This window comes from Chiloscyllium plagiosum, chromosome 11, assembly GCF_004010195.1.
Source record: "Chiloscyllium plagiosum isolate BGI_BamShark_2017 chromosome 11, ASM401019v2, whole genome shotgun sequence".
Classification (NCBI taxonomy): domain Eukaryota; kingdom Metazoa; phylum Chordata; class Chondrichthyes; order Orectolobiformes; family Hemiscylliidae; genus Chiloscyllium; species Chiloscyllium plagiosum.
This window is the reverse complement of record NC_057720.1, coordinates 53,171,850-53,188,763: the sequence shown is the minus strand read 5'-3', so window position 1 is coordinate 53,188,763 and position 16,914 is coordinate 53,171,850. Positions and strand designations below refer to the sequence as shown.

Genomic DNA, 16,914 nt, shown 5'->3' with positions numbered 1-16,914 from the left:
TCTGTCTTTGCTGTGGTTGGAGAGATGGGGTTCGAGAGCAGAGGTGCGGAACATGGGTGAGATGCGTTGGAGGGTATCATCAACCAGATGAGGGGAAATTGTGGTCTTTAAAGAAGGTGGCCATTTGTTCTGTGTTGGAACTCGTCCTCTTGGGAATCGATGCAGCGGAAGCAGAGGAATTGGGAATATGGGATAGCATTTTTATAGGAGGCAGGGTGGGAGGAGGTGTAATCCAGGTAGGTGTGGGAGTCGGTGGGTTGTAGAAGATGTCAGTGTTGAGTCGTGTCACCACTGACAGAGATGGAGAGGTCTAGGAAGGGGAGGAGGTGCCTGAGATGGTCCAGGTGAACTTCAGGTCGGGGTGGTGATGTTGATGAACTGTTCAACCTTCTTGTGGGAGCTTGAGGTGGCGCCAATACAGTCATCAATGAAACGGGGGAAAAGGTGGGGAATGATGCCGGTGTAACTACAGAAGATGGACTGAATCATGTAACCGACAAAGAGACAGGCATAGCTAGGACCCATGCGGGTGTCCATGGCTGCCCCTTTCGTCTGCAGAAAGTGGGAGGATTCAAAGGAGAAATTATTGAGGGTGAGGGCCAGTTCAGCCTAACAAATGAAAGTATCAGTGGAAGGGTACTGATGGGGATGCCAGAAGAGGAAGAAATGGAGGGGTTGGAGACACCCCGTCATGGCGGATAGAGGTGTATAAGGACTGGATGTACATGGTGAAGGTAAGTGTCTGGGACCAGGCAAGCAAAAGTCACAGAAGACGTGGAGAACGTGGGTGGTGTCCCGAAAATATGTGGGGAGTTCCTGGACCCGAGGATAGGACAGTATCAAGGTATGTGGAGATGATGTCGGTGGGGCAGAAGCAGGCCGAGATAATAGGCTGGCTGGGGCAGTCAGGTTTGTGAATCTTCGGTAGGAAGTAGAACCAGGCGGTGTGGGGTTCCTGAACTATGAGGTTGGAAGCTGTGGGAGGGAAATCCTCTGAGGTGTTGAGATTGTATGTGGTCTGGGAGAAGATGGTTTGGTGATCAGAGGTAAGGTCGTGGTTGATGGGACAGTAGGAGGTGGTGTCTTCGAATTGGCACCTGGCTTCAGTGGTGTCGAGGTCGGTGCACCAAACTACCACTGCTCCCACCCCACCCCGTCACCCTTTGTGTACTGGTTTGATGGTGAGGTTGGGATTGGAGCAGAGGGAGTGGAGGGCTGCACGTTGTGAGGGTGATAGTTTAGAGTGTTTGAGGGGGATGGACAGATTGAGGCGGTCAATGTCTCGACGGCAGTTGGAAATAAAGAGATCGAGGGCAAGTAACAGAACGACAGGGGGTGTGCAGGAGCCGGGAGAAGAGGTCTCAACATATCAGTGCAGAATATAAAGCTGAAGTATTCCCAACAATCATGAGCCAGAAGATTGGAACTCCCTCCCAACTGACATTGAGGGTATACCTACACCAGATGGACTGCAGCAGTTCAAGACTGCAATCTCAAATTCAATTAGGGATTAGATTAGACTCCCTGCAGTGTGGAAACAGGCCCATTGGCACAACCAGTCCACACTGACCCTCTGAAGAGCAACCCACCCAGACCCATTTCCCCTCTGACTAATGCACCTAATACTATGGGCAATTTACCATGGCCAATTCACCTGCCCTGCACATATTTGGGTTGTGGGAAGAAACCGGAGCACCCAGAGGAAAACCACACAGACACAGGGAGAATGTGCAAACTCCACACAGACAGTCGCCTGAGGCTGGAATCGAACCTGGGACCCTGGTTCTGTGAGGCAGCAGTGCTAACCACTGAGCCACTGTGCCACCCCAGATGATTTTTGAATGCTGGCCAAGCCAGTGATGCTGACATCCCATGAGTGAATTATAAATAAAAGCAAGATACAAGCCTGGATGCCTACTGATATTAATGATTATTGTCAAGACTGAGAGGTGTACTTTGGAAAGCAGGGAAGCAACTTCACCCGAGCATGGGGCTCTATGGTCATGAATAATCTTCTAGAGGTCCAAGTAATAGATTTTAATCCTGCACCCAAGCAGTAATTGGACCAGTCACATTCTCATACTCATTGGTATACTCATACTCAACGGTACTCGGGGTGACCATCTGTGCAGCTTGCCTCCTGAGAGTAAACAACAGTGACCTGAGTACCTTCTGGAGCTGATAGGGTTTGTGAATTTTTCATTTGAATCCTTCACCCTCTCCCCTCTCAGCTGTACTTTTCCCTCCATCACTGTAGATAGCGTTATCTCCTCTGTCTTACTTCATTCTCATGCTGTGACTATTTGGCTCATACACTATCTCCTTTGATTTTCTTGCTCTGATCTCATTCCCATCTCGATTCTCATGCACAACCTGAGCCTCACACCACCCCTTATTCAATTCACCTGCTTGTTCTTCCTTCCAAATACACCAGTTACCCCATTGTGATCCCCACACTAAATGTGCAGCTCAGACCCTTCTTTCTTCCCATTGTCCCTATCACTGTGATTCTCCCCTCTGCTTTCTATTCCCCAGGATCTTTCCAATGTCTCCAATAAACAAGTTCCATTCCTAATTTTCCTTACCCAGATGACTCTTACCTGACCCTTAGCTGTAATGCTTCCAAATGACTTCAGGCCCCTTTTACACTCTGCCTCACTTAGATTTGCTGACATCTTCCAAAATGGCTGCTTCACTTGGACAGGTTTGTTGACTTGGACAGGCTTCATCCTTATACTGTAAGTGATTAATAATGACAAGCAAGGCTGCATTTAACAGTCTTTTCATGAGGTGTTTGACTAGGAAAAGCTTCACCCATTACATTGCAAGCCTTTGTGCAAAGAAATGACTTGGTTCTGAGGGAGGCAAGTAACTATAGAAGTCTATATTCATCAGAGTGGTAATATGGTCATAATTGTGAACATGTTTCTGGCTTTTACCAAACATGATTGCAACTGTAAACATAGTTCCAGTGTTCTGGAGTATGAACAAATTTTCATGACATGCTAATGAATGCCAAACAGGAGGCAGAAAAACCATCCTGCCTGCAAGATTCTGAGCATTTAATAGCAAAAATTGACTCACCAGAGAGAAATTATGCTTTGACTCCTGTCTAATTAGGTTCCCTACCATTTACCCACTCTCCTGAAAGCTCCGGGCCTAAAATGTTTTGCCTCTTGTTTCTAATGCATTTATAGTCTCAGTTCTGTTTTGAATTTTAGCAATGCCATAAAAATTATTTTAAAGTCAATTTGTAGTATTCATCAGTTATGAAAGTGCTACTTAGTGTGAATTTGACCTTGACAGTTTCAGGTTCAAATTCATTCTTTGCTGAATTTGCAAATGTCAGCTCAGTTAGAATTAGTTTTAATGCTCCTGGACTAAAGGGAAAAAAGGTCAGCTTGATCTGATCACGACCCACTCATCACTGCTGCATCTTCGAATGAATACAAGTTACGCCTATAAGGTCTCCTTTATAATATCTAAATCATTCAGCAGAATGGCCTCTTGCATCAATATCAGAAGGCATCATTGCCTTTGGAACAAGTCAAAGGAGACTAAAAAAGAATTTGGAGTAAAGTATATTTGTCGGTAATCAATATTATATACTGCTGAAGTAGCTTCCAATTAATAGAAGTGATTCTGTTCCTCTGATTTTGAATCTTGATGAACTCATGCGAAGTTCCCAAAACTTGAAATATTTTCAAATAACTTACCTTGTACTATCAAATGCATTTGTGATGTTTTAGGATTATGCTGGGTCTGGACTGAGCAGGTATATGGGCCATCGTCAGTGATTTCTACTTTCTGAATCTGCAGACTATATTCCCGTTTACCACCTGATGCGATAGACACCCGTGGATCCACGGACCATTTGTCATTCCCTGCAAAAATGATGCTGGACCGGTTCAGCCACGCTCCCTTTGAAGCAGCATCTTCAAGATAGCACCTGTGGACAATCAGAGACAGAAAATATTAGTTTCATATTCATTTCATTTCAAGAAAATACAATTTCATCCCATGATTTTGTTATGCAATTCTTCAAACTGTGTTTTTTTAAATGTTCTTTCTAATTCAGTCAATGTTCCTTGTCAAAGCAATGGTGCTGAACAGGCAGCTAATCTACTAACATCAATTTTCTGCAAGGAAGTCAAAGGTCATTGGGGAAGGCAAGAATTTAGAATTAAGAACACAATGAGATCAGCCATGAATAGCAGAACTGGCTAGAGCAGCTGATTGGCCTACTCCTGCTTCTTATTTATAAGTTTATATGTATGTGCCTGACCAATTGAATTTTATTGCTTAGGTGTTAGAAGGGAAAGCTCAAGGTCTTATCCTCAGGGGTCTGGATTTCTTAACCTTGCAAAATACGTGTTTAACAATTGGTGAAAACCTTGCCCGTCTCATTTAACTGTCAGCTAAAAGAAATCTGCTGGCAATCAGAAAAAAATCCCATTGCAATGTACTTTTCTTCTTAATATACTGAGCATGCTCAACTAGCCCAATTTTTCATACTGTGAATGCTCTATTGAGAGAAATTGATGAGATGCTCATGATTCATAAGTCCTTTAGGACATCTTTCTGTTCAGCTTTTGTACCCCTTTAGTTAATATTGCTTGAATAATCATAACATACTGTAGTAAAGAACATCGTACGGAGTCTATGGCTGTCCATGGTATTGCATAATTTGTTCGACCTTGTCTACCTTCGACTAAAGAATGGAAGAAATAATTAATATTGTGTTGCTTAAGCACTATGTATAAAAGTGATTAGACTAATAAAACTGTGATGAGAGTTGTTACAATAAATGCAACAGACGATTGAAAGCTATGTAGAAATGGGATATTTCTCTTCAGCTCTAATATCTTGGTTCGGAAGATAATCAGCGCTGAAAATGTGTTGCTGGAAAAGCACAGCAGGTCAGGCAGCATCCAAGGAGCAGGAGAATCGACGTTTCAGGCATGAGCCCTTCTTCAGGAACGTCGATTCTCCTGCTCCTTAGATGCTGCCTGACCTGCTGCGCTTTTCCAGCAACACATTTTCAGCTCTGATCTCCAGCATCTGCAGTCCTCACTTTCTCCTCAGAAGATAATCAATCAAAATTGTGTAATGTAGAACATACGATTAATAAGGTTTTTGGCAGTTTTGCTTGATTTACTTTTGGGGATGGGGGGTTGAGAAGAAACTTAGCAAGATCTTTCTGCAGAAGATGGAATAGCTGGATGAAATCCACAATAGAGGAATGAATTGACTGGAAGTATTATCAACTTATTACAGAACCCACACCCTGATTTAATTACATTGAATAAAACAGTCTACAATCCATATTTCCCTGACTGGTACATTTGGAAAGTGCTGCACTGCACCAAGACCATTGGAAAAAGGAAATGTCCATTTTTTATGTCCTTGCAATTTTAATAACAGAAACTGAGGTTTTGGTCAAGAAAAAGAAGGATGCATAGGTCAGGTATTGACAGCAGGGGTCGAGTGAATCCCTAGATGAAGATAAAAGCAGTAAAAGTATACTTAAGAGGGAAATCAGGAGGGCAAAAAGGGGACATGAGATAGATTTGGCAAGTAGGGTTAAGGAGAATCAAAGAGACTCTACAAATGCATCAAGGACAAAAGAGTAACTAGGGAGAGAATAGGACTCTTTAAAGATCAGCAAGGATACCTATGTGTGGAACTGCAGGAGATGAGGGACATACTAAATGAGTATTTTGCAACAGTGTTTATTGTGGAGAAGCATATGAAAGCTACAGAACTTGGGGAAATAAATAGTGACATCTTGAAAAATATCCATAGTACAGAGGAAATGGTACTGGATGTCTTAATATGCATAAAGGTCAACAAATCCCCGGGACCATAGCCACAGATGAGGTGCTGGAAGACTGTATGTTGGCTAATGTTGCGCCACTATTTAAGAAAGGTGGTAAGCAAAAGCCAGGGAACTATAGACCGCTGAGCCTGACATCAATGGTAGGCAAGTTGTTGAAGGGGTTTCTGACGGACAGGATTTATATGTTTTTGGAAAGGCAAGGATTGATTAGGGATAGTCAGCATGGATTTGTACGTGGGAAATCGTGTCTCGCTAACTTGAGTTTTTTGAAGAAGTAAAGAAGAGGATTGATGACGGTAGAGCAGTGGATGTGATCTATTATGGACTTAAGTAAGGTGTTTGACAAGGTTCTGCATGGTAGACTGTTTAGCAAGTATGATCATATGGAAAACAGGGAGAACTAGCCATTTGGATACAGAACTGGCAGACAGAGGGTGGTGGAGGAGGATTGCTTTTCAGACTAGAGGCCTGTGACCAGCATTGTGCCAGAAGGATCAATGCTAGGTCCACTGCTTTTTGTCATTTATATAAATGATTGGATGCGAACATAAGAAGTATAGTTAGGAAGTTTACACATGACATCAAAGTTGGCAGTGTAGTGGACAGCCAAGAAGGTTATCTCAGAGTACAATGGGACCTTGATCAGATGGTCCAATGGGCCAAGGAGTGGCAGATGGAGTTGAATTTAGATAAATGTGAGAAAGCAAATTAGGGCAGGACATATACACTTAATGGTAAGGTCCTGCGGAGTGTTGTTGAACAAAGAGACCTTGGAGTGCAGGTTCATAGTTCTTTCAAAGTAGAGTCACAGAGAGACAGGATAGTGAAGAAAGCATTTGGTATGCTTGCCTTTATTGGTCAGTGCATTCAGTACAGAAGTTGGGAGGTCATGCCGTGACTGTACAGGACATTAGTTAGGCCACTTTTGGAATACTCCTATAGGAAGAATGTTGTGAAACTTGAAAGAGTTCTGAAAAGATTTACAAGGATGTTGCCAGGGACGGAGGGTTTGATCTTTAGGGAGAGGCTGAATAGGTTGGAGATATCTATCCTGGAGCATCAGAGGCTGAGGGGTGACCTTATAGAGTTTATAAAATCATGAGGGGCATGGATAGGATAAATTGACATGGTCTTTTCCCTGGAGTGGGGGAGTCCTGAACTAGAAGGCATAGGTTTAAAATGAGAGGGGAAAGACTTAAAAGGGACTTAAGGGGAAATGTTTTCACACAGAGGGTGGTGCATGTATGGAATGAGCTGCCAGAGGAAATGCTGGTGGCTGATACAATTACAACATTTAAAAAGCATATGGATGGGTCTTTGAATAGGAAAGGTTTAGAGAGATATGGACCAAATGCTGACAAATGGGACTGAATTGTTTTAGGATATCTGGTCAGCATGGATAAATTGGACCGAAGGGTCTGTTTCCATGCTGGACAGCTCTATGACTCTAAGTAATCACCTTAATTTAAATAACATCTCCTTAATATGTCTCAGATTGAGCTGCCACTGATAAATATGTACAGCATGGAAACAAATCCTTCGGTCCAACTCATGAATGCTGACCAGATATCCTAAATTAATCTAGTCCCACTTGCCAGCATTTGATGTTTGTTATTAAATGTAATCTTATGTAGGTAAATGCAGAGCACAATTTTCACCAAGTCAGATTATCTGATCATATTGGGAATATGGTGTGAGGAGCACAGGGCATGCACTAAATCCTGGAAGGTGTGAGTAGCTGCAGGTAAGAAACTGGTTCATGTACAAGGCATCGTCAGCATTGTTACATGTGACACAGTTCTAGCCTATACTTCTCCTCGCTATGGTGATCACCTGAGCCATCTACCACTTTATCTCGAGGTTGAAAATCAACTGTATTCTTAGAGACATGATGCTCAAGCCTCTACATAGAGGGGGAGAAAACGTACCCAAAGTCATTCTCATCCTGATGGCCCCAGTCGCATTGACTTATACATGGACATTCAATGTGCAATCACCACACTGAGGTTCTACCTGTCTATCTCTGGTGGATCTGGTCACATTGCAACAGAATACTCCAAGACCATGCTATACCTTATTGGAGACATTTATGCAAAAATACCTTTGACTACAAGTAGTCAGCACAATGCCCTGGCAACCATGTGGAAAACAGAGATGGCAGACCTTGTCACTGAATTCCATGAGCAGATTGTCAAAGTCATTTGGCATTTGCCAGAACTTACAGAAAAGCACCAAGATACAGTTTGCTTGCTAGTAAAACAACACCCTTCCTGCCAGATACTTCCTACAATCCTAGAATCTCAAACCCTCCTCATGTTGTCCTCAAGGTGGCTTTAATAAGGCAACTATGATTGTTGTCCGCTCCCTTGAGGAATGTGTTTTTGGAAAGAAATTCTGAAAAGAGATGCAGTGGTTTTTGTTGAGGTTTCTCTAAAGCAGCTCCATGACATGGGACTCTATGTTCCAAGGGCAGATTCCAGGGATGCAGTCCAAGACAAAAATCAACTGCGGTTATGGGACTATCAACTTGGTGAAAATTTGCCTCTGGTCTGTTTGAAACTATTGGTCTTCCAGTGCAAAGAATTATTCTTGACTAAGTGTTGAAACTGGCTGAGGGATATCCTAAAGCTTGGGTCAGATATTGCTGTGTCGCAAAGGGGAAAAACTGCTTTCTAAAGGTCCTTTCGCCATAGTACACCATTGTGCAGGAAACTGTTGAGCCTCTCAGACTGTGAGTCACACATGGAATGTACACTCTGAACATGATGAGTATTGACATTTTATTGAGACATTTTAAAGTAGAAAACAATGTGTAGAGAAAAGTTTATTACTGTTACACTTGCTGAAATGTTGAACTTGAAATGTTTTGCCCTTAGGAGATATGATTGACATGAAATGCATGTTGTAAGTAAAAAGAGTTACAATTGTATGGAGACAACCAAGAATGAAACATGATATATGAAGATAAGTTTAACACTGTTGCAATTTTCAATTGGAAATAGTTTGTAATGTACTTTTTCCCCAATTTTTATTATAAATATGTAAAAGATCAAATAATAACAGTCATGTTGTATTCATAACTTCAAACATTGTGTGTATACCCATGAAAACTTCTGGAACAGTCTTTATTAAATAAAAAGGGCCGTCAAGGTGGTTATGATGTTTCTCAAGAGTCACGTGACCTTTGCTTAGTCAACACAGGCAATCTTAAGCATTCAGCAAGTTTGAAATGAGTAGTCTAGAATGCCATCATTCTCCTGAACTTTTTTAAATTACTCAATTTGGGGATGTGGGTGTCACTGTCATTTTTGCCCATCTTAGGGAATGTGATGGTGAGCCGTCTTTTTGAACTATTGCAGTCCATTTAAAATGGACATATCAGGATGAATGTTATCTGTCGGATATACAGACAGTAAATCCCTAGCATTCTCATTTCCAAGAGCAATGCATCACTAAGAAGAGCTGAAAAGATCAGTTAACCACAAATGAGTGCAAACAGCCATAATCTTTTTTAAAACATTGGCTTTTTAGCTTTAAGCCATTCTGGATGGACAATGGCCATTGATCATTTATCTGAAACTTGCTTCTGATATTGAAGTTCTGTATTATTCTAATGTAGAAGACATAAAAAAGACAACAGCTGCAGAAGAAACATGTTCTAACTTTGTCTTTTAAGGACTTGGTGACTGTGAAGTCTTTAAAAATGCCCAGAGCCTGATTTCTAACTCCAAATCTGTTCTCATGTGGTAGTCCCACAGAACAAGGATGACACTTGCTCAGGACAAAAATAAAATCCTTGAGTGGAGTTTTTTTTTAACATGAGGAGTTACCATTCAGTTCTAGTTGATCAGGTCCCTCGTCTTCTCAAATCTGGATCTCCATATGAAAATCACTACTCACCCTGACATCATTAGGTAACAGAACATCAAAGAGGTCAACCATTTGTCACACCTAGAATGCATAATTTCAAGGACAGTAATACAGAAAATGTAGAGATCAAAATCACACTAGAATTGGTAAAGCAGTTTTGGTTTTTCTGTGACTCCAACAAGTGTGGGCATCAAACACCAACAACGATAAAGCTGCAACTTTTCATGTCCATTGTTGTTCCCAGTGAGACATGAAAAAGGACATCAAGCAGTTATTTGAAGTCACTTGCCCTCTCCCCAAGGTTCTTCTTTCCTCAGTTAAATCACCAGTTTTCCAGTCTAGGAACAAGAGTTGCAAGTAGAATGCGCTAAATAAAGTAAATTTATGGCCACTTATACATTGAAATTGATGAAACATTTGCCATGGCATTATCTCATTTTAAGTGAACTCTAAGTCATTTGTGGAATAGTTTTCTGATAACTGTATGAACCAGATTAACCCAGGAAATTACGTACACTTTTTAAACAAATTCTGGAGGTCAATGCAATTTTGTGTGTGTGTCATGTGTCATAATGCAGACTGTGAATTATATACATACAGGCTTTGACATATTCAATTATAGAATACAATTTAGTTCACATTTGTTAAGAGAACTGTATTCTGTCAAAGACGGCCAAGAATTATATATGGAACAGCGACAAATCTCATAAATCATGTGTATCAATATCAGTGACTGGTAAAATGTCAGATTATTAACATATTGCAGTTAAGTAAAAATCACAATTTCAAAGCTGGCCTTTTCCATTATTATATTCTCAGTATTTCATCTTGCAAGGATAATTTGCAACATACATTTCTAAAAGCACTTAACAGACACACAAGAGCCCCATTGACAAAGCACTGGGCCTGTTTCAATGGCCTCAGTTAATAGTTGAGGCTTTATCTGTGCATCTGTGAACATCTCATTCTATTTTAATTTGTAAAAGAGAGCATCACTCAAATTAAAACCATGTCATCTTTGATGAAAGGTATTAACTGCGAGATTAACCTATCATTTTCTCTCTTTCAGTTAATGGACTGAGGTGTTCATAAATTTCCACATCATCACTACAACTGCCTATTTCCACTTACATAAGAATCAACTGACTCCATCCCTGCATCATGCAGCTATTGTTGAAGAACTCATTGACATTTCTTTCCCCCTATAATAACTGTAAGGTCGTCAGCCAGGTGGACCTCATACAACATAAGTTCCTTGATTGGGGCTGTTAATCTGGTCCAATCAGGGAACCTTGACTGACAGACAGAAACAGGAGTGTCAGAGGTTCTGTTCACTCTGAGATCTGGATCAATGTCAAGGACTCGCCACATATAAATAAAGGGTGACTTGGTGATGGGATACCAGCCTCTGTGAAGTCATTTCAACTTGCTCTCTGCTTCACTATTACAATTCATCATGGCTGACTTCCCAGTTTCTCGAGTCCTTACTGGCTCAAGTTCTGTTCACTCATCACTGGTGTCACTGACCTATATATTGGTTGCTTGGTAAGAGATACTTCAAATTTAAAATTTTCACTTTTCTTTTTAATTCTCTTCATGGTCTCACTAGTCAGTATCTCTGTAATAACCTCCAGTCTCTCCATGGTCTCACCAGTCAGTATCTCTGTAATAGTGTCCAGATTCTCCATGGTTTCACCAGTCAGTATCTCTGTAATGGCCTCCAGTCTCTCCATGGTCTCACCAGTCAGTATCCCTGTAAAGTCTCCAGACTCTCCATGGTCTCATGAGTCAGTATCTCTGTAATGGTCTCCAGTCTCATAACCTTCCAAGTTACCTGCACTCCTTTAGTTCTGACTTCATCCCCATTTGTGAATTTAATTGTTCCATCAATCGTAGCTATGCCTTCAGTTGAGAAGGCTTTAATGTTTCAAATTCTCTTTCTAAACCTCTTGGCCTATTCATTCTCTTTCTCCTTTAAGAATCTCTTTACAACCTAGCTTTGTTACCAGGTTTTTGATCAGGTTAATAGAACTAAATGGCTCAATATCAAACTTTGTTTTAAAATGCTGCTGTGAAGTGTCACGTGACCTTTTGTTTCATGAAAAGGTGTTATATATAAAAAGTTATAAGTATTTTTGTTGTCTCTCCTGCTTTGCACTAATTTTCTTGTTATTTTTGCTTTCTAGCATCTTCAGTATACGAGCTATGAGAAATGCCATATTACACCTTTGCTTTTCAACAGCTGACATCTCTCCCTGTTATTTGTTGTTCTTCTGCTTCACACTTTTAAATCACTAGTTAGAAAGGTCACTGGTCTGAATTTAACAGGATCTCTGCCTTGAATAGCTAACTCAGGATGTGCCAAGGATCAAGCTGAGATCTTTGTGGTCCTTAAACTTCAATCTTTCACGTGGTTATTTACCTTTCCATTCTGCTGTTTTGACAATGAAGGAAGATTTGATTTTTTCCTGATTCATTCACAGATGTGAGCAATGTTGGCAGCATTTATTGCTCATCCCTAATTACTCAGAAGACAGTTCAGAGTCACCCGGAATAGTATTTTGTCTATATACAATTAAATAATATTAATGAATGCTTTGCGAATACGCTTCGTAAATAAACCAAGATAAGTTAATCTCATTATCTTGTTTTGATTTTCTGTCTTTGCTGCTCACACTTGCAAGTCCAAAGGATGTCCTTGCTCTGCTGCAAACTCCAATACGTTATTTCCATATTGAGTGGCTGTCCTGTTTGAAGGTGTTGTACAATATAAAAAGCATGAACCACAATTTGAATAACAGTCTTTCAAATCTGCAGCAGTTTGTATTGGATATTAATGCAGAAATTATTTCAAGCTATTTTTGGATAGGATATCATGAGAATAGACTACTTTAATGCCAGAGTCTCATCCATATCATGGTCTGATCTCCTGTAGAGATCATTCAGAAACTGCACATGGATACGTGGGAATGGCTTTTTGGTTAAAACCCCATTTGTGGGAAACAGTGTCTGGCAGTGTTCTCCCAGAATTGACTACTTAGTGGCAGGTTCATTTAAGGACAAGAAAGAATGGGGATACAGGGTCTCATTTGTGGAAGGTCAATTGAAGGCACTTTAGTATGAAGGAGAGAACCTGCTCTTGAGGGAAAGGAGAAAGAGGGTGTCTTTATCAAGGTGACCTATATCTAACATCAAATGCAAGGTTATCATCGCTGTGAAGGAGTCTGGTCCAGAAAAGTGCCTGAAGCTGTGTCCAGGTAAGTAGGGAGTCTGCAACACCTGCTTTTCCCAGGTCTACCACTAGTGGGCTACCTACATCTAGGTCGCCTCATGCCCGATGCCTCAGGGGTCCTGTAAGCCATTTCGAACATAACAGCTAACGTCTGACAATGAGCCTTTAATATTTATCTGACATTATTAGCTACTTGTGACCTCAGACAGGTAGCTTTACCAAACTTCATCCCGCCTTGAGAAAGTTCACCAAGAAGCAGGATGTTGCTAACAAATTGGCACAGCTAACCGTGCAAACTTTCATACACAGCCAAGTCCAGACTCACATCCGTCATGCTGCATGTTGGATGTGGTAGGTTCAGAGTTTGGGGCCATTTCACAGGATCTCATTTTTTAGAAGTAAGGTTCAAGCAGCAGCCTGAGATATGCAAATTCTAGGTTTTATTCTGGGACCTAGAGAAACATGCCTGGCTCTCCTGGTTTCAATAAAGGAAACAGAAAACATACTTTTCTTCAGACTTTAATTTTCATTGTATAACCTGATCTGTTGCAGGTGAAAGCCAAGGAACTGTAACTTTCCTGCTCAGGCAGAAAATAAAATGGCAATCAGATTTCAGTGACATTATTGGGAGGCAATATTCAAATGTAGAGAAAAACTTGTTGCTTTTGGTTTGATATCCTTGACACTTTCCCAAAAGAGCTGGTTAAAATTACAAAAAGGTGAAAACTTGATGGATTTACCCTTTTCTGCATGGTATAACAGGAAAAATATTGACTTTCAAATTAGACGCAGGCTATATTTAAAATACTTTAAACCCAAAATGTTTGGATTTCAGTAAGAACCATGTTAAACAGATGCTGAAAAGCCTTGGACAAGATTGAAAAGGTAGGAAAGGTCTTAAGTCATGAGAACAAAATAATCTTTTATGTGGGAATAACAGAACTTTGATGCATTTTTTTCCACCATTTCCTGAGTGTCTCCAGAAGCATATTTAGTTTTCCACATGAATCTATGTATTTTTGTCTGCTTCAAGTATCAATCTTTATAACTCATTCTATGAGTCTATTAACCTGCTACTCAAATTTTCAATGTGCATTTTCTGGTATTTGCATCCATAGCATAACAAACAAAGTACCTTAATCAACTTTTGAAATCCCCTTCATAAATGTTGATAATTGCCTTGAACCCAATGAAGATTCATCTTTTTGATACTATATCCCAATGTTTACATTATATGCATTTCTGGTAGCTGCTGTTATCTTCATCAAATAAACTTGATCCATATAAAATTACTAATATTATCATGCTAGCATTTCACCAAAACTGAATCAATTCTACTGTAAGTCACTTTGTAGCTCTCCTCATATACAAAGTTATTGCTTTTCTTGGTAACATTCATCATCTTTAGGCACAGTGACATAATTCTCTATTATATAGCCACTTTGAATTTGGAACCTGCCACTAATAACATGCACTTTTTCTTCATTATTGCTTTATTAGATCCTCTTGTTCCATAATTATTCTTCATTAGCTGATAATATAATATACTATTATTGTGCACTGGGATAGTATTTTGTCTATATACTATTAAATATTATTAATGAATGCTTTGCAAATAAGCTTCATAAATAAACCAAGATAAGTTAATCTCATTATCTTGCTTTGATTTTCTGTCTTTGCTGCTCACACTTGCAAGTCCAAAGGATGTCCTTGCTCTGCTGCAAACTCCAATATGCTATTTCCATATTGAGTGGCTGTCCTGTTTGTAGATGTTGTACAATATAAAAAGCATGAACCACAATTTGAATAACAGTCTGTCAAATCTGCAGCAGTTTGTATTGGATATTAATGCAGAAATTATTTCAAGTTATTTTTGGATAGGATATCGTTTTGTAACTAGTTTCATCAAAACCTTTATTTATTGAGTAGCTTTTGGTAATTGAAGAAATATTCCTGTACTTTCAAATATTTAAATGTAAGTTGCTTCTTTTGCTAACAATGAAATTTAAGGTTAGAGTTAGTTTGGACAATGCACATCCTCAGGAGCTAGCATTTCAATATCGGTATATTTGAAGTATGAGCTCTGTGGCCAGGAACAGTCACTCTCACTTTCAATGACCTACAATTGTTTTGCTCCATCAGTAATAACTGGTATTTAATTTTCATGTTCAATGCATAATTATGTCCCTAAAACATTTTACAGAGGCATAAAACCATGGTCACCAAATCAGGAGATATTAGGACAGCAAACAACACCCATGGGAAAAAAATAGAATATTATGTTGCTTGGAGGGGTACGTTCAAGTGATGGTGTTTCCATGTAGCTTCTGTTTTCCTAGGTGCTAAATATTGGAGAGTTTAGAACATAGAACAGTACAGCACAGGAACATGCCAAATTATACTATTCCTTTCTGTCTGCCCTTGGTCCATATACCTCCATTCCTTGCATGGAAAGTGCATCTTGTAGAAGGTACACAATGATGTCACTATGTATCAGTGGTGCAGGGTAGAATGTTGAAGGTGGTGGATCTGCTGTCGATCAGATGGTCTGCTTTGTCCTAGAAGCTGTCAAGTTTGGAGGCAAGCACAGAGAATTCCATCACACATGGAATTTATAATAGTGATGAGGCTATGTAAGATTTGGAATTGAGTTACTTGCTGTAGAATTCCCAACCTCTGACCTGCTCTTGTAGCCACAGTATTTATCTGGCTGATCCAGAAAAAGTCTGGTCAATTTTAACCCCTGGAATATTGATAATCAGGGATTTAGGGTAATGCCATTGAAAGTACAGCAAAGATGGTCATTATCTGGTTCTTGGGTGATGTGGATATTACTTCCTAATTATTAGTCCAAGCCTGGACATTTGAGGTTTTTTTGGGAAATAAACGGACTCCTTCACAATCTGATTACACAAGTAATGCTGAATATTGTGCAATTATCTGTAAACATCCACCTTCTGGTTTAGTGAGGGAAGATCACTTATGAAGCAGATGGCTGGGCCTAGAACTACCCTGAGGAAATAATACTGTGATGACCTGGATCTGAAATGATTCTTCCAAAAAACCATACTATCTTCCATTGCATGAGGTATTACTCCTGTTCTGCTGGGGATCCTTGTTTCAAGGCCTGACTAATGTTATCTTGTTGTCAAGGACAGTCACTCTCACCAAACCTGTTGAGTTCAGCTGTTTGTCCACATTTGAACCAAACCTGTGATGAGGTCAGGAACTGAGGCGACCTTGCAGAATCTAAAGTGAGTGGGCCAGATAGCAGATTATTGCTGAGTAAGTGCACTATCAACACTTTCCATCATGTTGCTGATGATTGAGAACAGACTAAAAGGGATGGCAAATATTGGGTTAGATTTTTCCATGATTTTGTGAAGAAGACTTGCCAGTTCAATTTTCCATATTGTTGGCCATATGCTAGAATAGATTCTGGCTAAAGACTGGCTAGTTCTAGAACACAACGTCAAAATATTGGCAGAGCCCATTCTTTGTAGTTGAAACTGTGTTGCTGGAAAAGTGCAGCAGGTCAGGCAGCATCCCAGGAACAGAAGAATCGACGTTTCGGGCATAAGCCCTTCTTCAGCCCAAAACGTTGATTCTCCTGTTCCTTGGATGCTGCCTGACCTGCTGCGCTTTTCCAGCAACATATTTTCAGCTCTGATCTCCAGCATTTGCAGTCCTCACTTTCTCCTCCCATTCTTTGTAGTGTACAGTGCCTTCAGTCATTTCTTCATAGCACGTGAACTGAATCACATTGTTTGAAAATGATGATGCTAGTGAACTCATCAGGAGGTCAAGATGGTTAATCCACTCAGAACTTCTGATTGAAGATGGTTGCAAATAACTCAACCTTATTGTTATATTGATGTTCTGGGCTCTCCCACTGCTGAAGGTAGGGATCTTCTCCTGTTAGTTGTTCAATTGTCTACCATCACTTACAACCAGATATGCAGAACTGCAAAAC

General features: G+C 40.2%; 1 protein-coding gene across 1 annotated transcript in view; it reads right to left on the bottom strand.

Annotated features, from left to right (window-relative positions):
* The window catches only part of negr1 (neuronal growth regulator 1), a 527,630-nt gene that overhangs the window by 176,601 nt on the left and 334,115 nt on the right, over nt 1–16,914 (bottom strand). The window contains exon 2 of the mRNA XM_043699331.1: nt 3,717–3,949. Within this exon, the coding sequence (XP_043555266.1) occupies nt 3,717–3,949 (233 nt within the window). The remainder of the gene's footprint in view (nt 1–3,716; nt 3,950–16,914) is intronic.